We start from the raw sequence: 22,691 nt of genomic DNA on the forward strand, positions 1-22,691 counted from the left end.
AGGCGGGTATACTAACCACTATACTAACGAGAATTCGTACAAAGAACAACACCCTCACCGCGTTGCAACCAAAAACAACCATTTACAACAACAAAACACCTCACACACACACTACCACACATCGGACCGCTCACAGACCGCCCCCGCCACGCCGACATCGCTCGCACGGGCCGACAGCGTTCGTACGGAACGCGCTACAGCCTGCCGCGCACGACCACTCGTCGCCTTCGGTACAGCGTCAATCCAGCTCGTATGTCGATTGCCAACACCCAGGCACGCTCCACACAGACCCTGCTACCGCCCAGCGAGCGCCACACCGCGCCCGAACACTCCCGCAGAAACCATCGCCGACGATGCTCCTAGGGTCCCCGGTCGATTCCCACCGGTTGTGCTGACCGCGACAAGCGCGCCCAGGACCAAAGCAGCGGCCAGGCAGGGTCCAGGACGGCTGGGCAGCTGCGCGAAGTGTGCAACGGGCGCAAAGGAGCAAGCAGAGCGAGTGGAGCAGGTGGCAGCAAAAGAAGCTTCCCGTCCGGGAATTGAACCCGGGTCACCCGCGTGACAGGCGGGTATACTAACCACTATACTAACGAGAATTCGTACAGAGAACAACACCCTCACCGCGTTGCAACCAAAAACAACCATTTACAACAACAAAACACCTCACACACACACTACCACACATCGGACCGCTCACAGACCGCCCCCGCCACGCCGACATCGCTCGCACGGGCCGACAGCGTTCGTACGGAACGCGCTACAGCCTGCCGCGTACGACTACTTTTTAGGACGTATTAGACTTGGGAATACCAATAATAAAATTAAGTACGTCGCAACGGTTGACAATTCCTCCTAATAGGTGTTAAATGCCGTGGCTTAATCCATGTGCCCATTACGACGTACCTATACCAGTGTGGTGACGTCCCAAATAGCCTTTTTAGTGCACTGGAATGCGAGTATCTCAGTTACAGGAAGCAAACCGCAATGATGCGGGGCCAACACCCGGTTGCACTCCGAAAATAGTCGCTCGCACGTTTTGGACGTTGGCAGCACCATTGCCACCAGGCGACGTACGTCAGACACTCTCCGTTGCCACACTTGTTCCTGCCGACGCCCTACCGGATGATCAGCGCAGCATAGTCTCGCTCTGACCCCCGAATTTGCCTGTAGTCGCGCGTGGTTGCACCTCAGTTTGTGGGCGCTCCAGTCGCTTTAGCGTCACAGCCTCCTGTGTAAATAGAGCACCGCATCGTAGCCGGTAGTGGTGATGGGAAGTGGTGTCAGGAGTCCATACTGATGTCCAACCATCTTTGCTCAGGATGAAAAGTTCCACAGCTTTTCCACGCACAGCTTTCTTGCGCTGGCAGAGCTCGCACGACGCAACGTAGTGGTCGACCGTCGCAGCCATGCCCTTCCAATAGAATTTTTCAAGGACATGAAGCAAAGTCTTCGCTTGTCCTGGGTGGCCGCGGGTTGGGACGTCATGTTCCTCGAAAAGTACACATTTGCGCAGACCTGGAACATCATGAACGCAAAGTCGACGCGGCGAAGTCGGTCGCAACTGGAAGTACAGCAATCCGTTCTCACCAGCAGCCAATTTTACGAGGCCGTTCTCAAATACGGGCGACTGCAGAATTCTAAACGTAGGTTTCGGGTACTCACCCATAATTGGGTAGCCAGCCACAACCGAGCCAACCAGAAGACATACCTCTCTCACGGTCGACGATTCGCACTACAGCCACTTGTACATACTGTCGAAGTTACGTAAGTTATGCAGCACGTCGCCCAGCTGCTTGTGCTCACTGCTGGTAGGAAGATCGTCTCTTTCACGGCCTCCACGGCTCGGATGTGCGGCCTCAGGCCCACGCAGCGTTCTAGAACGTCGTAGGTTGACGACCAGCGCGCCGCGTTGTGTTTCTTGGCGCGGATGGGAGACAGATTGCGGAGCTCGACGGCGTTGTTTGGCTGGTGCAGCTGAGATACTAGATTGTTAACCGTTTGTGACAGTGACTCGTGCCCCACTGAGAATGTTTTAACCACCAGTTTAAACCGGTGTGACACAACCAACCAATGAGACGCCGAATTTCGTAGCGATGCTGGGGTTGGAGTTGCAGTTGCCCACCACAATGAACGGAACCATCTCAACCGTCTTGTTATAAACGGCGAATATGTTTCCAAACAGTTCAATGTACGCATCGGCGCCCTGACTTTGTCATCCAGCGCGAGCAGCGCGCGCTGGAGTCGACCGCTCACGCGAGAAGAGGTAGGGGTAGCCCGTACCGGCAGCAGCTTTCGGTCAACACCACACATTTCCACCGCACAAGGGCTTGACCTTGATTCCGACGAACTTGGCGCTATTGACCGTAAGTTGCTAATCACCGGCAAAAGTGAGAAGGACAGTAACGCTGCACCGAAAGCGACGAACACTAACCATTCATGTAAAATTGTACGATTTCACAGCCAGATGAAGGCTCGATATTTGTAGTATTTATTCTAGCCCCACTCTACAAACCTGAAACCCAAAATTTCAGTATAAACAACCCTTCTGTTCTCCGAGGTGCTCGATCCGTTACGCCAACCAGCGCAACGCGGGGACCCCACACATCTACAAGAAGGTTGAACTTGCTCTCGCCGTTGCTTGATTACGGCCGATCCACGTTTACTCTAGCCTTTGTGATCTTCGATAAATCTGAACATTCGGCGTCGACCTCAATCTCGGCGTGGACGACTTGGTCGATGTAGTCAGAAGCCGGTGAGTCCAGCTCAAACCCGTTCGTTAAGAAGAGCTTCATGGGTTCATGGTAGGTCTGATCCGCACACATATCCCGCATACGAGGCGTTTTGCGTACCACTCGAACCTAACAGCCGCGGAGCCTTAAAGGAGGGTCAACCACCATACTTTATCATCGGCTAGCTGATAGTCATAAATCGAGCCTCGACCGAGCGGGTAACCCGTCGGAAGCATCAGGGAGTCATTGGTCAGGGTGACTGCTCCATAAGTGTATCGGTACCGCGGTGCCACCACAAGCGCATTGATAGAATACCGCTACGTACCGAAGTCGCGTGGGAGAAAGGCTCGGTCGTGTTGACTTTTTTGAAGCTCCACATGAATAATTGAGCTTACAATAAACCCAACATCAGCAGACATTCGCGCACCCAGGAAATGTACATGCGCATTGTGTAGAGAGGGTTGTGACCAGTGGTTTCTTGATGGAGTCCTGCCCACTGAAAACACCCGCTCCTTTTTTGGTCTCCACTGGTAGTGTTTATTACGTAAGCAAAAACATTGTTGGTAGCCGCCAAGTCCCACAAACCATGATCGAAAATCGCCTGGGCACTGAACAGTGGATCACTGGTTGCGTGCTGAACTCCGCCGCATCGGAACGAGTAAGACGCCAAGGTTGGAATTGTCATCTCTGTAGGTTTATCGGTTTCACGTAGGCGTTGGATCTTCATGTTATCTACAGGCTGTTTTTTCTTCTTTTTCTGAAGCACTCCGCTTGACTCAACATCATTCTCGCAGGCAACCAGAGCTTCAGCTAGTGGCACGACAATGGGGCTGTCATACTCCCGCAGCTTGCGGCAAGACCACCAGCTGTGCGCACAAAGCGTTCTGCATCACCAGGGCCATCGCAATAGCATAATCAGGGTACATGATCAAGCTGTTTTTTTGTCAAGAAAGAGAGAGATGCATTGCCCCACTAACATCTTTACACGATGCGTCGGCCGAACACCGACGGACAACTCGATCCCCATCCGCACTCATAGACAGGTTTCCCTTTACGGTGAATCCCAGGTTGGGAGCACGGCCGAATGAGTACCACATTAGCACCAGCAACACAGTGCCTTGGTAGTCGTTGGGACCCGCAGTACAGTCAGTCCATGAAATTGCACAGATCCTCCTATGTGTCGGCGGGCGCCTTCTTGACCAATCCTCCCCCGACGCGCTCTGTTCGAGCGTCTGTCCCACCTGGACAGTTTATTTTCGGCGCTGGTTCGTTGGGTCGGGCAGGTATCGAGCATCCGATTTTTCGCATACCAACCACCAGTTTACTGCTCATTTCCTTGAATATTCGCGCTATTGCCGACAGAACATTCGGAACCAGTATGCGCTGCCAGACCTCTCACCCGTTAACTCGCAACCTGCTCTCCAAACCGCAATCAATACATTCAAGTGTTTTGTCGCGACCCAAGAAGCCCCCAAGGGCTTCATTGCTGTTTCTATCATAAGTGATTCGAACGAGGATATATGTGTGAGGTTTATGGACCGCTTCGGCTTTCACCTGGCCTTGGTCGAGAATGAGGTGGTGGGAAGTCTCTGGTCAAGAACTCGGTTGCGCGCCTCAACCGCATATTTTCGCCCGGCGCCTACATCATATGTCGACACGGGGACGGTACCCTATAGCTAATTAAAACCAAGTAAAAATGTCTCAACACCGTCACAGCATTTATCCATATTAGCGACCAACGCATCGCACGCACCTGTATATATAGAGCTAAAATGTGGCGTACAATGCGTAAAAAATGTAGTTATCTATTACGGGGGAATTAGGGGCGCAGCGTCGTCGATAAAACATGCCTCACTTTCCGTTATTTTCATGGTGGTACTTAGCCACACCGCTAATCACGAATGCTGATGTGTACCGGATTGATACCTCCGCAAAACGTACGATATATCGTTGATCGTGTTGTTAAATATTAGTGTCATGAATTAACGGCTAGCACAACTTGCATGGGCACGCTTAAAGTAGCTACATATGTGCCACATGTAGGTTTTCGTTTCTCCGTAGGTGAGCTAGGTTATCGTTCCTACGGACGGCTGTAGTCCTTGGTAGTACTTGGCTTTGGTTTGGCTCACTTTGGGGTCGATTCGGTAAAGTGCGGATGTAGTTGGTCTCAGATGTTCAGGGGTACCGTCACATCTCGTGGCGAGAATCTGTGTTAAAGAAGACCCCAGTCTATAGGTGAAGCCATAGAAAACCGAAACGACGCGGTACGACAGCTGTGTCTTTTTCTGGGTAAAACCGCATCCTGATTTCTGCTAATTTTGGTCGTTTGCTGGGTGATCTTTTTCTATCCACAGGATCGGTGGCCCTTGTTAAAACAAGGGTTTTCACCCTTTTGCGATGGTTCTGTGTAAACATGGCTAACGAGCATGTTTTACAAAATTGCTCCAATCAGAATTTTGAAGGATAATTTTAGCCAGTAAGGGTCGGGGCGGTAACCGTACCAAAACATGGCTAAGTAGCATGTTTTACATTAGGTACGAACAAAACCCAGTCTTATGTCCGATTTTGGTTTGCGGGTTGCGGCGTAAAACCATGCATCTAGCCATGTTTTAAGGTATTGTATCGGGAGGTATCCATACAAATTCCAAGTATAAAATTCATCGCTAAAGGGTTAACACTGGTTGACTGGGAAAAGCGTACCGATTTTCGGGATTTGCATTTTTTTACTTCTTCAAAAGTAGCAAAGACGCAATTGCGCTGTCCAAACATGACAGCGACTACTCATACACTACACCAAGAGATATTACCTTCGTGTACCAGTATGTGTGCATCTGCTGTTGCCCGATATCCACCCAATAGATTCGGACGCATTTGGCCTATTTGGTCCCTACCTTTTTATAAAATCTATGTGAGATAAAGCAAAGCTAAAAGCATGTCCTTACATACATGCAATAAAGTTTCATCTTACTTAACGCATAATTCTACTGCTAGTCGATGAAAATGACTTCTAAGTGCGGAAGTCGCTGAAAAGCAACTTGACCCTCTTGCTGTTGTCACATCGCAACATCATCCACCAATTAGACCACTCAAATTTAGAACAATCAGATGATATCGTTTTATTATTGTATGATTTGCATTATCGAAAGCTGAGGCCACCTTGCCTCACAAACGCCCTAGTGCTAGCGTTCGACCTTCGATAGCTAGCGCCCTAGGGCGAGCCAAAGTGCAAGATCACCTTCATTTTAAATATTTGGAAGTGCACTGTTAGATGGATTAAGCCCTGCGTTCATTAAAAAATATTTGAAACTCTCAAATTCGACAGGGTCCCGAAAACAGGCCATACGTGGTACACTATTCCCAGTCAGCCAGTGTTAAAGGAGCCGTAAAGACTCAGGATAAGACTTACCGCTGGAGATGCTCTAAGGTATGGTGCCAGTCGCGTGCAATCTGCCAGTTCCGTGCCACTTTAGCTTCAACCAATTAGAACGCCGTAAATATTTTTAAAGAAACCTATTGGTAAAAAGTCTGTAAGCGCTACCAGCCAGTAAAACCCGCCAAACTGTATACGACCAAGACATATTTCCCGCCAGTTTGAGCTCAGTCTCCTATTTCCTGAAGCCTACAAACCACCCACCAACCCCGCAGCGACCACCTCGACAATGCCCGCGTACGAGATCGAAGATCTCAATTCTGCAGTGAAGCGCGTCCTCGCCGGCGACAGCGCCCGCAGTGTCAGCGACAGCACCCCAATTCCGTATCGGACCCTTACCATATGGGTCGCGAAGGGGAAAATGGGCATCTTCCGCGCACCTGTTCGTCATGGCCCGGATCCGCTGCTCTCGCAACCAGCGGAGGCATGCTTGGTCGAGTGGATTGTCGGGCGCCAACTGGTCGGTCACCCCGCAAGTCGCAAGGAGATCATCTTCAAAGCCGGCACCATGAGCTCCATGGCCACTGGTCAAACGGTTGGTTGCGGGTGGTACCACCGCTTCATGGGGCGACACCCGAAAGGCCCGCAACGCTGTGACCAAGAGCGATCTCGAGCAGGTTTTTAGCTCGTTGATCAAGGCTGTGGTCGAGAATCGGTTGGACGCGTCTCGCGTGTTCAACATGGACGAAACAGCGTTCCAGACCAACAATGGCTCCAAGCGTGTCGTGGCGGTTCGAGGCTCCAAGAACGTTTGGCACCAAGACGTTGCGCTCAATTTTCACCTCACGCTGGTCGCGTGTGGCAGCGCGTCGGGGTGCATGGTGCCGCATTTCGTGCTGCCGGGGTTGACAGTCAAGCTCGAAGGTCTCGATGGCTGCGCCATACCCGGAGCTGCCGTCACCACCTCGAGCTCCGGGTTCATGAATGGATTTCTCTTTCTTGAGTGGCAGCGCTTTTTTTCGGCTAGCGTGCCCAAGGACGTGCAGCGACCTCTTCTCCTGATTCTGGATGGGTGTTCGTCTCATTACTCTGTGGAGATCATCCTAGAGGCAGCTCGGGTTGGCGTGCTTCTGTTATTGCTGCCTTCGAACGCGACCCACCTGCTTCAACCACTGGATGTCGCTGTGTTTTCGTCGTTCAAGGCGAAGCTACGCCGCCTAACCGAGATCTACGTTGGCGAGACTGGACGCAATTCGGTCGACAAAGAGGAAGCCATCCGGATGGCAAGCGCAGCATGGGTAGGATGCAAGATGGGTGAAACCGTCCAAGCGGGGTTTGCTGGGTGCGTCCTTTTCCCTCCGTCCAAGCCTCGTATGGACATGTGCATCGACAATTTCCGGCGCAACGGGACCCCCGCATCTACGAAGCTGGCAGTGTGGCTCCGGATTAAGGAGGTCGTGCAGAAGGAGATGCTCGTGCTACCGCCGTCCAAGAAGCGGGTGCACAAGACAGCAACGGTCGCCGGTCGTCTTTTGACCAAGGAAACACATGGAGCGATGGCACAACCGGTGAGCAAGCTCAAAAAGGCAGCCAGGACGAAGAAGGATCCGATGGCAACGAAGGCGACGAAGACGAAGAGGGTGCTGTCTCCGGTGCCGGAGCCTGTGCAGCTGCAGTTCCAGTCTGCGTCGAAGCACGGTGAGGCAAACCAGCAGGAGCAAGTTGTGTGGGAGGCGATAGTTTAGTATAACCAAAGAAAAAAAGCTTTTGCTGGGGCATTTTCCACCACATTGTCTTCATTGTTTTTGTTGTTTATTTCCTACTTTCTATAGTGATACGATATCCCTCTGTATGCCTAGGCCCGCTGTGATGTCCGGTTTTTGAGATTTGACGATCTCAAAACGTTATCAGAAGGGGAACCCGACTCATGGTACTTAGTATACTGGCGGTCAATCAGCTCACTCGGTGGCAGCCGTCGGTCGCATTCGCAGTTCTGTGACAGCCCCCTAATGTTCTAATTGACAGTTAGCACACTAGTGTTTGGGTTGAGTTAATGCTGCCAGGTGGAATCGAACCACCGTCCTCTCGGTTATGATCCGAGGACTTTAACACTAAGCTATGGCAGCGCTGCCTCTGAGCGCAAATCAGACTATATTTATACACAAATCACATAATATCGTGTACCATATTGTGATATCGTATATCCTATCTTATACGATTTCAAATGGGTGCAAATCGTTTTGTACAGGTTGTTTCGGTGCTGTCATGAGAGCAAAAAGAGATTTGTCCCCCTTACAAAACCACAGATAAAATGCGGCAGATAGTGGTCGGTTAGGTACGAGTGGTGTGAACCACACGCCCGAACCGTGGGTTTCCGAACCGGAGAAGAACGAAGAGCCAGCCAGCCACTCGTCGTTCTTCCCCTGAGAGCAGCCAGCGCTGCCAAGAATTTGATGCACGTCGTCGCTTACAAGTCAGCCCCGCCCCCGGCGAACCCGCCCCGGGTCGTGTCGCTCAGCCCATCCCTCGGCGGATGCACGGTCCGCCTTTAGTGCCCTGATGAACTCTCTGGCGACTGGACGGGCCCGGTGTATGCGACGTTGAGCCACGAAACGAAGCTGCTAGAGCCCCAGCCCTTTCGTCGATGATGACGATGGCGTGCACAGGCCGGCTTGGCTCGCCACTCTGGTCTTCCTGCTCCCTGGCCAGCGTCGTGTCGACGTGTCGTCGACTCTGCGCGAGCACGTAGATATGCCGTATTGGATCCCGTACTGGCGCCTCACCCAACCAGCGCATGGCCTGTCGGACGAGCTGTCAGCCCGGCCGTTGCTGGCTGTGTTTCGGTTTGTGCGGTTCGTCAGGTTCTACGTGGCGTCCGCCTACTGTGACACCAAGTTTGTGCTGAAGACGTCGGACGACTACCTCTGGGGCCAAGTTCTCTCGTATGAGCGCTCGTCGGCGATCTCGTTGGTGGATGACGGTGATGTTCTTTTGGAGCCAGGCTCCCCTTACGTCTGTATCGTGGCTGTACGCGACTACGAGAACGACCGTTGCGATCCCGCTGGATGATGTCCGGGCCCACCCCTGAGTTCATGCTTGGGTTTTGCCACGGCTTACCTGCAGGGCTTCGTCCTCCTCGGTTCTCCGGTTTGTAGTCAGCGTCCCTCGCATCGACTCCGACATCGGCTGCCGCCACTCGAGTGAAGCTTCAACAGGCATTCCCCCACCCACGCGTTACTACGGAGGCAACAGTTGACATCGGCCAACGCTCGGTGTGCTACGTTACTACCCGGGGTGAGAAGACAAGCATTCGCCCTATCGATTATGCATTTGGCATGGCATCACCGCCGAGTTATGACGATGAACACGCAGCTCACGATCGATCTGAGCCGGGCTCACCTTTATCATTATTGACTCGTGAAGAAACTTTATTGACACCAGTTGATGTGATGTTCCCTACCCTTGTGAGCGGACATACTCTTCCTGCGGGGAATCCACCTTACCTACCGTCGGTGGGTTTTCCGGCAACTGGCTCGGTACCGGCAGCGTCGACGACGCCGGAGCTTTCGGCTGGCCTCGCAATGATGACCACCCTGTTTAACGAGCAGTGCGAACAACACCGTGCGATGGAGGCACGTGTTTCGGCTCTCGTGTCATTAGTGCAGCAAGGATTGCCGGCTCGCGTGGCCCATGTGCCCTTCCAGCCCCAGGCCCTAGATGCTCCTGCGAGTGACCCGCCTGTGATTGGAAGTACGGCGGAACCAACGAGGTCTATGCCATTCGAGCCAAGTTAATTCGGCGCGACGGTCGCCTCAGCGTAGACAGATCATGGCGTCTCGAAGACGTACCCACTCCCGCGGCCGTTCTCCTCGTTCTCCTTCGCGGGAGACCCCTCGAGTCTCGCGTGCTTCGCGTCGTGGCCGATCTCGCTCTCGCTCACCTCGTTCCGACCGCGCCAGTCCCGTCCGTGACCGTAGGCACCATCGTGGCTACGCCAGGCGTGAGCACCGCTCGCGTCGGCGCTCTCGTTCACGCGGCCGGGCCCAGCGGCCGCGGTCTCGCTGCTCACACAGCCAATCTCCGCAAACCCGTGGCACCAGTCGTGGTCGCGCCCGGCCTCATGTACGTCTATCCAGAAGTCGTGAACGTGCATCTACGAGTCGTTCAGGTTCTCCGCACAGACGCTCGCGCAGCCATTCGCCGGATGCAAGGCGTCGCCCTCGCAGCCGCTCGGGAAGCAACAGGGCCCAGGGTCACACTTTCCACTGACGCCGTCTACTCTCGCCGCGTTGTTCAAACCTGTCGGCCAGTCGCAGTCGGTCGCCATCACGACCTCGGCGCTCAACATCTCGAGACGGCCCACGCGGCCGTGACCGCCTGAGATCGCGATCCCGCGCCCGATCACCACCGCTATACCGGCCGACCGGTAGCAGTCTGTTCCGACCTTCTGAGAATGAGGCAATCGTCCACGACACTGCTCACGTGGGACCACGACCAGCAGAACAATCCTCAGGTAACTACGATCAGTTTGAACGATTTCGTCAAATGAATCCACATGACCGTGCCTGCGCCATGCTTCAACGGGAGCGTCTCCGCGGCCGTTACCGGGTAACTAAAGTGTCAATCAAGATGCTGTACGCCGTCAAATTTCACAGCCGCCCCATTGACCACTTCTTGTCCTCGGAGGATGCTGGGGTTTTCGTCAGGATCGGACTGTAGTTCACGATGATACCCTCTGGGGTGGCCAAGAACCAGCCCCAGCGCATGTCATTCGCAGAGCGGATCATCTCCACCGCGTCCTCCACGTCATCCAGGACGCAGCTGCAGAATGGTATCCGTCCGCCGTTGTGGACGTCTTCCGTGCGGTTCACGGTCACGCGTTGCATCATGTGCCGCGGCCGGCCCCATTGCAACTACTCAGCGCGATGTGCAATCTCTACCAAGCGGTTTCTTCGAGTCTATTTGAGGACATTCGCCATGGTGTTCACGCTCGAGATCTCGCGCCCCGCGCATCACGGATGCTTCGTCCGGATTCCCATGAGTTACAGCAGTACGGCCTCCGGGTTTTAAACGATGCCGTCCTTCGGTCTGTCTATGATGGCCACGACGGAGCTAACTCTCGAGGAGCGCATCGTTCTGGACCCAATCGTGGCCGCACTACGGACCGACAGCGGACCCAACCCAACGGGCCGCATGGTCGCCAGCAATCGGTCATCCCGTCTAATATTCGGGATCAGATTCCGACCGAGAATGGAGCACCCGTGTGCGTTCGATACCAAGTGGTCAAGGATTGCACGTTCGAGCGCTGTGCAAACCGACACGTTTTATGTCAACTACCTCCGGATGTCCTGCGCTGGGTGACATCTACCCACGGGCCGCTCAAACAAGGCCACCCACAGCGGACATGAAGTTGTTGGGGAGGGCATGTAGGCCGATATTAATTACCTGGTAATACGAACTCAGCTTCTATCTGTCCCCCCGCGACCAATGTGACTTCCGCTTGCGGGGCAACGGTGCCGCATGCGACGGCGGAAGGGATGCCGTCGGACGGACCGTTACCTTCTAACGCCAGCGCACCCCACCTCGACCCACTCATGTACCTTTGCCGGGCATAAATTTGGGATCTCAGCCGACGTCCAGCGTTTTGTGCCTCGGCGATTCTATGCGTTCCACACCTTCACTGCCACTTGATCACCAGGTGCTATACGCGGCCTTCGACGGTGGTAGCCGTTCTGCCACCGGTCAGTGCGCATTTGGGTGGGGTGTTTGGACTGCGACGTACTCCATTCTGCATTGTGCAGCCCGCTCATTCGATGATGGTCAGACCAACAACGTCTTGGAGGCCCAAGGCCTGTTAGCATGCCTGCAATGGCTCCGGGGGAATTGCCCTAGAGCTCGCGCGCACATTTTCGGTGATTCCAGCCTAATTATTCGTTTGGTTCTCATGGAGTTCCGTTGCAGTAACCCGCGTTTACGCCCTTGGGTGGCCGCTATCAGTGCGATGGACACTGGCAGATCGCGATTTTACTTTCACCATGTGAGTCGCGACTATAACGTCGCCGCCGATGCACTGTGCAACTGGGCCATAGATACGCCGTCTCCTTGTGGGGCTATGTCCTATTCGGGCGTTTGTTGGCCGTGTCCAGCTCGATTCGGCCAGGGTATTTGCCCCCTCGTGTTGACTACCTATTCAACTGGATCCAGTATCTCCCCATCCGATGGTCATGCTCATGCTGCAGCGACCTGGTCGCTCGTGTTGTGGGAACTCGAGGTAGTGGCTCACTTGATTCGTGCTCGGTTCGTTCCTGAGATAGACGGGAGCCATGTCCACCCTTCCGTGACCCTGCCTCCTGCTTCGCCCGTGGTCAACACGTCGGCACGCCACCAACCATCCCCGTTCGATTTCTACAGTCCTCGTTCGTGTGTTATCAACGGTATCCAACGCTGACGTATTTACCAGTCTTCGTCGATGGGCTCATCGCGTTGGTGCCCGCTTTCCCATGAATACGGCGGCTTCGCCGGGCCGGCTGACGACCCCGAAGGTGGATCTCCACATATTGGACGGCCTCGTTGCTGACCCTCGCCTCGGTATCGCCGGGACCCTCGAGTTGTTTCGAGGTCAAACCTCTCAGGATTTCCGCCCGAACAAGGCCCTCCGGTCGTGGCTATATCGCCTGCATCTTTCCTCCTATCCACAACTCGGGCTGCTGTGTAACATTGCTGAGAACGGCTTGGTCCCACATTGGGTGGACCCTGTTCTTCGGACCGGTGTCCGACCGTCGCCGCCTAACTACCCAGGAGCCACCCAAGGAGCTTCAATCGTGACACACAAGTTGCTCGCGGACTACTATCATGGAAGATGCATTGTGGCCACGTTGGCTACGTTGGAAGCCGACCCAGGATTTCATGCCAGTCCCTTTGCGCTCGTTCCCAAGAAGGATTTGCCCCTAGACGTGGACGGCCGCATCATCCACGATCTATCAGCCCCAACGGGCCTTTCCGTCAATGACCACACAGATTCTTCAATGTCCCCGGACGCCACGTGGGACCCGTTCGTGTACATACCTTCGGCGCCGTTATCCGGGATACGCTATTTACGCCATGATTGCGGATATTGCTGATGCCTTCCACCATGTTCCAGTACATGCGCGTCATGCATCCGCGTTCGGGGGGAAATTTCCGCAGTACGAACCATGGTATTGTGTCTGGTATGGCTGTTTTCGGTTGGACCGCGTCCCCTGGCTTCTTTGCCGTGTTTGGCAAGCTGTTCGACACTACCAGCGTTCGGGTGCTCCGGTGGTACTGGGATATACAGAACCCTTCTGGATTTTTCAGTGGGTCGATGACATCGTGTTGATCGAGGTCGATATTGGTGATCGATTGAAACAAGCAGAGACACGTCTCAGAGACGGCATCAAGCTCGTATTCGGTTCCGATGGTTGGCACGAAGGAAAGTTTAGGACCTGGTCCCGTGAGTTCCACGCGGCGGGAATTGACTGGGATATCCCGAGCGAAGTAGTATCGGTTCCTCAAAGGAAAATCGACAAGACCAAAGCAGTGGTTTTGAACCTGCTTGGCAAACGAGCGATCTCAAGGAAACAACTCGATAGTCTGGTGGGCGTGTTACGACACGTGATCAGCTTTATCCCGATTACAAAACCTTTCATTCAGAGTCTAGTAGCTGTTCAGAACAGCTTGCGGAGACTACGACAGTCAGTCGTGTCACTAACTGAGTTTCTCAAGAAGGACTTGGTCTGGTGGAGCGAGCTCGTATTCCAGAACGAGTTTAGAGGCATGCCGATGCGCCTATTCGACACAGCCCCAAGCTACGACGAAGTCTGGCTGGTACAGAACCATCGGTGCAGTGTAATGATCACGAGCACGAAGCTCAGAGAACGCGTCGAATTCCAACCCCTCGGCAATCCAGAAGACCATGCCAGGGTTGCTCGATGCTTAGAAAGAGTGATGTCGAGCTGGGGACCCTAACTGGCGATTAACGGCGCCTGGCGTCAAGTTTGGATTCACACAGATTCTCGAGACGTCGCAAGTATCATCCGTATAATGAACTGCAGCGATACAGAAGCACAAGACGAATTGCGCCGTTGTGCATTGGGCCAGGCCCAATTTCGACTCAACTTTGCACTCACCTACTTACACGAAGCATGGTGCAGGTCGTGCGACGTGCACATTAGTACTAATAGTATCGATTTGGAACAGATATCGAGCGGATAAGAGTTGAACAGAAGACGCAGCAGCTCAAACGAGCGAGCGTCGCCGAGGGGACACTGGGGAGGTACACCAGGAATTTCAAGTTCTGGGAGTCCTTCTGCACCGACTTCGGATTCCCGGTCTGGATCGACGAGCTGCCCAGGGCACAACAAGCACGGATGGTGGGACTGTTCGCCGGAGTATGTGCTTCCGAAGGACACAACCGGAGTAAGATCGGCAACAAGTATCAGACCTTCGACGGAAAAATGGCAGCGGTGGTCTTCGCGCAAAAGGCAGTTCGGAATGCCCGGCTCAACTACCATGACCCGGAATTTGACCTTATCGCTCAGGGATACAAGCGCACCAACAGCCAAGTGGAGCGGAAGCAACCAGTTACTACTCAGATGCTGCTCAAAATCTACGAGCAGATAGACATCGCAGACTCTGAGTCTCGGTTAGTGTGGGATTCGATTGTGATGGGGTTTTATTTTCTCGACCGTAGCTCGGAGCTATGGGGACCGGTTCCCACGGCTCGTTCCGGCAGCGGCGACCGTGTGCACTGCGTGCCAACGTGGTTCTGCGAGATCGCCGTGAGGTACAGACCGGACCGGAGTCCGACGATGCGCACTCAGTAAAGCAGCCAACGTGGTTCTGCGAGATCGCCGTGGGGTACAGACCGGACCGGAGTCCGGCGATGCGCACTCAGTGGACGTGATGTTCGAGTCACACAAAGGTGACCGTATAGGCCAAGGTACGGTAGTCCGTCACTACCGTTCGAAACACTCGGTACTGTGCCCAGTGCTAGCTGCGACAGCGTGTCTACGTGTGCGACAACAATGGATTCGAGAGAGAAAGTCGCTGGGACCATTCCTAACATCAACATCGCGGACGAAAACGATCAAAAAGACACGCGTTGCCACCATCATCAAAGCCGCCGCGCGAGGCATGGGGCTTCCCTCAAAGGACTATTCAACACATTCGCTTCGGATTGGGGGTGCATGTGCGTTACTTGCCGCCGGCAAGAGTGACCTAGTGATCCGACTGATGGGCCGATGGCCAAGTTGATGCTTCTCGGTGTATACAAGGCTGAAACCTGGTATGGTTCAAGACGCGGCAAGCAGCATGATCAAGGCCTCACCATGGGAGTGTCGCAAAACACCCTTGCTCCACTCGGGGGGGGGGGGGGGGGGACTCCATCGAGGCTAACCCTCAAGGCTAATCAAGTCCACTTGCCCCTCTTTCTCATAGTGATGGTATGAAGGAGGAAAGTGGTCGGTTAGGTACGAGTGGTGTGAACCAAACGCCCGAACCGTGGGTTTCCGAACCGGAGAAGAACGAAGAGCCAGCCAGCCACTCGTCGTTCTTCCCCTGAGAGCCCAGAGCCCCCGAGCAGCTAGCGCTGCCAAGATTTTGTTTATGGGATTGATTAGTTACGTAGGAGACCTACTTTAGGACGGGTTTTACCCCTTTCATAAGGTTTTGTCCCGTGGTAGGATAGATAAATATGGGGGACTCCATCGAGGCTAACCCTCAAGGCTAATCAAGTCCACTTGCCCCTCTTTCTCACAGTGGTGGTATGGAGAAGGAAAACTGGTCCTGCCGTGAATGGGCTTGCAAATAGTCAGCAACTCCTAATTGAGCTCTCGTTTACTGTAGAGCTCAGTTTAACAGTCTGCTAACAGAAGAGATTGCGCTCTCTTCAGATATGCGTTTACATATCAAAACTAATTGCCTAATAAAAAGTTATGTGCAAAACAGTGAGCGGGGTGACATTAACCCTTTCGGTACCACGTGATGTATCCTACAGGATAAACGTTTTGAGATACAGGATAGGATTACGAGCATAATCAAATCAAATGAGGGCATACAATCGTCAAGTCACCTGGCTGACATTAATTTCAGAGTGTTGTAGTTAACCTCGGGTCAATAATTCCGACAGTAGTACGATAGCGGGCAAATCCTCTTCTCAGGCACGCACCTGGCGCGCTCCCTTCACGTCTCATTCAGAAACGCGCCAAGTCGAGCTCACGTCTCGAGACAACCATGACGGAGCTGTCTTTCTCCGCAATGTGGCGGAACCTTCGTGCTCGAGGATGGCGCCATCAGCCGCCGCGCGGCTTATCGACTGTTACAAAGTACTACACGCCAAACGGGTGGGCCGACAAGGCGAACGCTGAGCGCCGGGTTGATGTATTTTGGGGAGAAGATGAACTACTGCGCATTGTTCCCGAGCAAGGTGAGGTCTAACATGTTGGTGAAACTAGAACACTCGGGTAGCATGCTAATGACCGAATGAAGTCTACGGGCGCGCTGGAACCACCAACAAAGCGACCAAAGTCGGGAGGTGGTCCGCCGACTGTGCCTCCAATACCGCTTCCAACGCCGTTCACCCATTCCCCTCATCTCCCGGACTCACGGCCAAACACCCCAGCAAGAGCGCGCTCCAGCACTGGTACTGCATCTCCAGCTTTGGCTACACCCGCGTCGATATCGTCGTCTACGGCTACGCCAGCTTCGACACCGTCCCAAACCACTACACCAACTTCAACGCCGTCTTTGGCAGCGGTGACATCGGCCCGACGGGTGCTCACTATCACGACACCAGCACGGCATTCACTGGAGCCACCAAGAGATCACCTCTCAGCGCATCTGCCACGGCCACGGCAGGCCCGGCCACCATCAAGCCGAGCTCCTGTAGGCCGATCGTCGGCCTCACCAAGTGGACCATCTGATGTAGCTGCGGCTGAGGACGGTATTTTTCTCGGGTCAGGTGACGAGGAGGACTATTCCGTTGACGATGAGGTTAGCGATGACGATAGCATCTTCCTCCCCGATGCGAATGACGGTGAAAGCTGCGACGAGAGCGATGACGGCACCATACCTGACACAGTGAGTGAAGAACCAAGCGAGGACGACCCCGATCTACTACGTCTACTGTATGCTTCGGCAAGTGCCGAAGATTTGTCCAAGGCTGATCTGCGACTTCATACTCTCAAAGGGTGGATGTCCACTTGGACGGCTCGAGCAAGTGTTATCTGTATGGTACAGGATAAGTATACGAAGCTAATTATCTTATCGTTTATTCTACAGGCCATGATATTCAGCTCCCAGCGGCTCAGTTGAGTCGAGACCAAGCGGCTCCTAGTGACACCGCCGAAGCTATCGGCCTCAATCTCGAAGGTCTTTTTTCCTGATGCTTCCGAAAGACTTGTGGGTGATCATCGCGATGCGTCGAATGACTACCAACTGTGGCAGCGGAACTTCTCCTGATCAGCTTGCAGAGTGGAGTCAGCGCCGACGAGCTCGCAACCCGGCCTTCAGACCCATGAGTGCCGCCCAACGGCAGCGAGAGATGGCTAGGTTCAAGGAGATCCAGCCCCACGAGCTTGTCAAGTTCATCGGGCTGCTCTGTGCACGTGCACAATGCCCTCACCGTGGGAAACTGTCACGTCGCTGGGCTACAAACGCTCATGGCGCCGTACCAAAAGGTACCTTTGGTATGTATATGGTGCGCCATCGGTTTGAAGAAATCATTCGGTATTTGCACTTCAGTAGCAACGACGCTCCGGAGGCGCGCCGAGTGAAGACGTGGAAGATCAAGCCAGTCGCCGAAGCAATCAATAAGAGCTTCAGGACTGGAATGACGGTGGGACCGCGAATCGCGTTTGATGAGGGGATGATTCCTATGCGAAGCCGTTTCAACCCCATGCGGCAGTATCTGAAGGTAAAACCCATCCGTGGGGGACAAAGTGCTATCTGACATGCGACTCAGGGACGGGCTACTGCTACAGGGCCGAGATCTACCAAAGGAGAGAAGTGATCGACAGGACCTTTTACCGTGAGAATGCGGTGCTACGCAATGTTCTTTAAGGGCAACGGAATCGACTTATCATTACAGACCGTTTTTACACAAGTGTTCTCCTCTCCTCGCTGCTTCTCGATCGTGGCCTCTATCACGTCGGGACCATCCGCACGGATCGCCTTGGGTTCTGCACGAGCATCTTCTACAAAAAGAATGAGCCAAGAGGTCCTCGGGGCGCTTATCGCATTGCACAGTCTCGCGTGTTTTCGAATATGGCTGCCGTCACATGGATGGACAATAAGCCAGTCTACTTCCTCGCTACAGGATGCTCAACGGCGCTTACTACCGTGGGTCGACGCAATGGAGCGCACATTGATCAAGTGACTGCCCCCAACTGGTACGAGACTACAATGAGGGAATGGGAGGAGCAGATACACATGATCAAAAACGCCTCCAGCGCTTCTCAATTCAGCGATCGGTGCGGTTGAAGAAGTACTACCACACAATATTTGTCGGGTTGGTCGATATGGCTTTGGTGAACATGTACATAATCTACTCGAAGCTGTTCGCACGCAAGTACCGGGACAAACCTGTACCCACACACTGCCAGTTCATGGAGGAGATGCAAATGACGTTGCTGGGTGTCGGCCCTAGCGACTTTGAAGGTGACATCTCTCTAGAAGTTATATTTGGGAGCCCATCGCGCCCTCACGCGCGCCCTCACTCCGCAGCACCTGCCAGGCACGAGCTGGAACAAGTTGAAAGCTATCGAACCGTCCGAGTGGGGGAGCCAACCCAGCGAAAAAGACGTCAGTACGCATGTAAGGTTTGCTCTATCTTACGACGCGCTTTGCACAAGCCAGCATGGGATACAACGTACATTTGCCGGACGTGTTCGAACGCACACGGGGGCGGCGTTATCTACCTCTGCCAGCGCGCCCGACAGCACGATCCTGCCGGCCCCGTGAATACGGCAACTTGCAGCCAGATTTGGCATGATATGTGGCGAAATGGCACGGACACGCCTGAAGGCGTTCGCTATCGTCGTCGAGCACCACAGGATGGACGAGGTAGTTCTGCAGCTTCGAGTAGTGAGGGTAATGGGGAATAGGAGCTGTAATGAACGGTGTGATACAACACTCTGATGATTGCAAAGAACAAAGACAGCGCGTAGGGGGTCGTGATTCAGGTAGTGTAGGCCTACACGTAGGCAGTAACTAGGTCAGCTCATCACCTTCAACTGAATGAAAATGATCATAACGCAGCATCTACAGGATAGCAGGCTGTGCTTGGTTGTCGATATCCTGTAGGATACACTACATAACGGTTAAGGGCACTTCTTGGGGTCGTGCCAAAAACTCCGCAAATACGAAAACCAAATACAACACAATCACTTGTGTTGAGCATTCGTAAGACAGTTTTGACGACAAATCAAATGTAGCAATTTCATTGGTTAATATTGTAATATGTAGTCTGAGTGTTGCTGCTTCTCGGCTAGTTAACTCTTTTAATAAATTGAACTGTTTCATTTGTGTGCGCATTCTGCCCCCTTTACTAGAGGCAGCGCACTTGAAGTGCCCGGGCTTTTGATCTTGATGTCATGCACTAACCTCCTGCTAGAAGATTTAAATATAAGTGCCAGGAGTGAAATGTAGGACATCATAGTACAGTTATCACGCGACCGTTTGTTCCCATTTGGAGCAATGTTTCTTCGCTTTACTGTTGTCGTTCACCCCACCACACCAACTCTCCTTTCTACACTAAAGTGCTAACACTACATAGAAGGCGGAGATTCGGATAGAGCGCGTATACGCGAACCAGTCCACGCTGTAGCATCGACTGGCTGCAGGCAGTGGTCCAGTTGCAGGAGCAACCGAGTTACGCGCGCCCTCGAACTCGCCGATGCCGAAGATCGAGCCCAGCATCGATATGGCGCGCGTCGAGCGCCCGCGCAGCAGTGGAGCTCCTCCGCGCCTCAGTGTCGTAGGTGGCACTAAGATTATCGCCGTTGCAGAGTACGTGGTTGCATTTTGTTGTTGGACTGTAATAATTAGGTGTGAGGGGGTTAGAGGATCTCGGTAAGCCCGCTGGCAACGGCGTTCCCTGGCTGCCACGCCTTCACAACTACTATGATGTACGCTCATGCATAAAACTTACTTTAAAGTACTACATTTAATGTAGTACCGTTACGAGCTTATTGGCCCTCTTTGTTTACGTCTGCCAACGTCGTCGTAACTCCGTGCTCTACAACGGCTGCACTTCTTAGTGGAACAGCCCTACGGACTGCATGCACGCGTTCATGCAGTCAGTATGCCGATCCTTTTAAGCTTGCTGTCAGCGGTCAACTATTAACTACATGCACATCGCTTTGTGTGTGTGAACAAAAGGCTACTTACACTACCGCGCCATGCAACTGCGTCGTTTCGGCGCTCAACGTTGCCACCGCGCCCGCGGCAACGATGCCGCTGTCGTGGCGAGTAGACCTGAACACATTTGGCCAATTGTATGTCGCAAACTAGTGTCCGACAAACTGTCTTATGTTTTGACAGACAAAATGCAATGTAGCCACCGGTATACAAAAACCAAGATGTCGTCAAAACGCGTTGACCGGAAAACGTAAGACGCTTTGCCTTACGATAGACATTAGAGAGATTTCGGATCGTGCCTTACCCCCGCCTTACCCCGGTCCATCTATTTCTAAGGCTGAGGGTGAGGAATTTCTTGTACAGATTTCAGGGGGCACTTTACCCTTACTGTAAACATACACTAGGAGACATAATAATTTAGCGGGTGTATTTTACTGTACTTCTACATGGCTGGCGCAGAGATGAGAGCAAAAGCGGACAATACTCACCCAAGATGAAGCTCTTGAGCTTTATCTTGTGCTATGGGCGATGGGCATGGAAGACTCTTGGACCGAGCTTGTGCATTGCGGCCTCAACACCACACCAGAGCGGCCACTGATTCCGGTGGTCAGGTGCAACCTGGTATCGCACGGAAACGCCAACGCTGAGGCAGATTTCCGCTTCGACGTCCACGGCGTGCGGAGACTTGCGGCTCTGTTTGGGCTCCCCGAGACGGTCATCACCAGCAGCAACGACAGATGCAATAGCCTGGAGGCGATTTCTATTCTACTGTATAGACTATCGTATCCGCGTCGCCTGCTTGACATGTCCATCAAGTTCGGGCGGTCTACTAGCAGTTTGTGCCGGATATTTTTATGCATGGGTAAGTCGAGCTGCGATCTAAATTATGTTCAGCATTTAACACTGTATAATTGTGACTAGTTGACTATGTGGACGATAGGTATAAGCGGTTCTTTTATACGGAACTGGCAGAGCGGCGTATGACCCAGTACTGCGCGGCAATTTCAGCTCGCACACACGTTGAAGGCGTGTTCGCGTTTCCGGACGGCACAAAGATTCCTATTTGCCGCCCGAAGTCGATGCGAGACGGCATCAACTTGCAGATGAGCGTCTACAGCGGCCACAAAAGAGTGCATTGCCTGGTTTTCCAAAGTACGTATTGCTCTAACATGTTGTTTGGAGCTAAATGTCCGAGCTAATACGCTGTGTTATGCAATATACAGGTTTATATACACCGGACGGACTCTGTATGCACTCCTATGGCCCATATGAGGGCAGACGTCATGACACGACTGTATTCACCGCTAGTGGGTTGCTACGGCATTTCGAGCGACACTCGTCTGTCTTTGAAGGACGGACGATTTTCGGCGACCCGGCGTATAGTGTGGTGTAGTACCCCGCGGAAGAAGTGGGCGCGCCGGGCGCCGGAGGAAGAAGGCGCCGGGACGCGAGTGATGGACTTCGACGCGGCTGATGGAACGCGATGCGGATTGATGGGCGCGACGCAGGGCCAAGCTCGATGGGAAAGTCGGCGTGGGTGATGGGCCGCGAGACACGGTGCCAGAATCCAGTGCGACGCGTAATCATCCGACGGGTCGACCAGCGCACCCGGTTCTGCAAAACGCGCCGACCCTAAACCCCGCCGAGCAAGACGCGCCGAGCAAGACGCGCCGAGCAAAACGCGCCGACCCTAACCCCGGCCGACCAAAACGCGCCGAGGTAAGATCTTGATTGCGCCACGCAAACCAGGTTGAAGGACGGCAGTGCAAGCACGACAGAAGTAGGGATAGGCCCAGAGCGGTAGGCTTAGCAAGCAGTAGTACAGAGTAGCCAGTAGCAAGGACATAGGATTGGGTAAGGACTCAGTCCCGAAATTTCTCTGAACCACAAAGACCTCCCGTCTTCTCCGAGGTTCCAGGGGAACCACCAAGCGCCGGCAAGTAGAGCCGCCTCGATATCGCGGCCCCCCGTCGTTTGCTGGTTCGGGTGCTCACCCCCCACAGACCCGTGCTGGAACAAAGGCACGTTAAACGTATACCGTTTAGGTGGGCGCCCGATAACGCGCTGCCTAGGCGAAGGACCGCACTGGCCTGATAACCGCCGTGTACAAGACCCCCTGTAGGCCCGATAACGCCACACAAGCCCCAGGAAACGCCGGCCCGATAACGCCGCACGCCCGACGGGAACGCCGGCCCGATAACGCCGCACGCCCAAGG

General features: G+C 53.7%; 8 protein-coding genes and 2 non-coding genes across 10 annotated transcripts; 7 read left to right on the top strand and 3 right to left on the bottom strand.

Annotated features, from left to right (window-relative positions):
- Nucleotides 1–524: 524 nt before the first annotated feature.
- On the bottom strand, nucleotides 525–596 carry PHYSODRAFT_t1564. The gene has a single exon. It is a non-coding gene; the product is annotated as a tRNA-Asp (tRNA).
- Nucleotides 597–903: 307 nt separating this feature from the next.
- Nucleotides 904–1,726, bottom strand: PHYSODRAFT_533783 (hypothetical protein; the record flags this gene model as incomplete). The annotated part of the gene is made up of 2 exons (XM_009540609.1): nucleotides 904–1,104; nucleotides 1,604–1,726. Coding segments are annotated over 2 exons (324 nt in total), but the record flags the coding sequence as incomplete, so codon positions are not given.
- A 4,662-nt stretch (nucleotides 1,727–6,388) lies between these two features.
- On the top strand, nucleotides 6,389–7,844 carry PHYSODRAFT_261985 (hypothetical protein; the record flags this gene model as incomplete). The annotated part of the gene is made up of 2 exons (XM_009540610.1): nucleotides 6,389–6,694; nucleotides 6,741–7,844. 2 exons carry the CDS (start codon nucleotides 6,389–6,391, stop codon nucleotides 7,842–7,844), a joined length of 1,410 nt encoding a protein of 469 aa, XP_009538905.1.
- Nucleotides 7,845–8,153: 309 nt separating this feature from the next.
- On the bottom strand, nucleotides 8,154–8,225 carry PHYSODRAFT_t1563. The gene has a single exon. It is a non-coding gene; the product is annotated as a tRNA-Met (tRNA).
- A 327-nt stretch (nucleotides 8,226–8,552) lies between these two features.
- On the top strand, nucleotides 8,553–9,168 carry PHYSODRAFT_320081 (hypothetical protein; the record flags this gene model as incomplete). The annotated part of the gene is made up of 2 exons (XM_009540611.1): nucleotides 8,553–8,639; nucleotides 8,725–9,168. The coding sequence occupies 2 exons, from the start codon at nucleotides 8,553–8,555 to the stop codon at nucleotides 9,166–9,168; spliced, it is 531 nt and encodes a 176-aa protein (XP_009538906.1).
- Nucleotides 9,169–10,671: 1,503 nt separating this feature from the next.
- PHYSODRAFT_534114 (hypothetical protein) lies at nucleotides 10,672–11,507 on the top strand (the record flags this gene model as incomplete). The annotated part of the gene is given in 3 exon segments (XM_009540612.1): nucleotides 10,672–10,794; nucleotides 10,806–11,081; nucleotides 11,349–11,507. 3 exon segments carry the CDS (start codon nucleotides 10,672–10,674, stop codon nucleotides 11,505–11,507), a joined length of 558 nt encoding a protein of 185 aa, XP_009538907.1.
- A 1,092-nt stretch (nucleotides 11,508–12,599) lies between these two features.
- On the top strand, nucleotides 12,600–14,942 carry PHYSODRAFT_342227 (hypothetical protein; the record flags this gene model as incomplete). Its single annotated transcript, XM_009540613.1, has 4 exons — nucleotides 12,600–13,154; nucleotides 13,241–13,387; nucleotides 13,435–13,944; nucleotides 14,343–14,942. 4 exons carry the CDS (start codon nucleotides 12,600–12,602, stop codon nucleotides 14,940–14,942), a joined length of 1,812 nt encoding a protein of 603 aa, XP_009538908.1.
- A 1,408-nt stretch (nucleotides 14,943–16,350) lies between these two features.
- Nucleotides 16,351–17,636, top strand: PHYSODRAFT_307679 (hypothetical protein; the record flags this gene model as incomplete). The annotated part of the gene is made up of 5 exons (XM_009540614.1): nucleotides 16,351–16,543; nucleotides 16,606–17,001; nucleotides 17,045–17,344; nucleotides 17,398–17,487; nucleotides 17,563–17,636. 5 exons carry the CDS (start codon nucleotides 16,351–16,353, stop codon nucleotides 17,634–17,636), a joined length of 1,053 nt encoding a protein of 350 aa, XP_009538909.1.
- Nucleotides 17,637–18,731: 1,095 nt separating this feature from the next.
- On the top strand, nucleotides 18,732–19,293 carry PHYSODRAFT_320082 (hypothetical protein; the record flags this gene model as incomplete). The annotated part of the gene is made up of 2 exons (XM_009540615.1): nucleotides 18,732–19,206; nucleotides 19,277–19,293. 2 exons carry the CDS (start codon nucleotides 18,732–18,734, stop codon nucleotides 19,291–19,293), a joined length of 492 nt encoding a protein of 163 aa, XP_009538910.1.
- Nucleotides 19,294–21,009: 1,716 nt separating this feature from the next.
- Nucleotides 21,010–21,396, top strand: PHYSODRAFT_533778 (hypothetical protein; the record flags this gene model as incomplete). The annotated part of the gene is made up of 1 exon (XM_009540616.1): nucleotides 21,010–21,396. The coding sequence occupies one exon, from the start codon at nucleotides 21,010–21,012 to the stop codon at nucleotides 21,394–21,396; it is 387 nt and encodes a 128-aa protein (XP_009538911.1).
- Between the last annotated feature and the right edge of the window lie 1,295 nt (nucleotides 21,397–22,691).

Source organism: Phytophthora sojae (assembly GCF_000149755.1).
Source record: "Phytophthora sojae unplaced genomic scaffold PHYSOscaffold_16, whole genome shotgun sequence".
Lineage (NCBI taxonomy): Eukaryota > Oomycota > Peronosporomycetes > Peronosporales > Peronosporaceae > Phytophthora > Phytophthora sojae.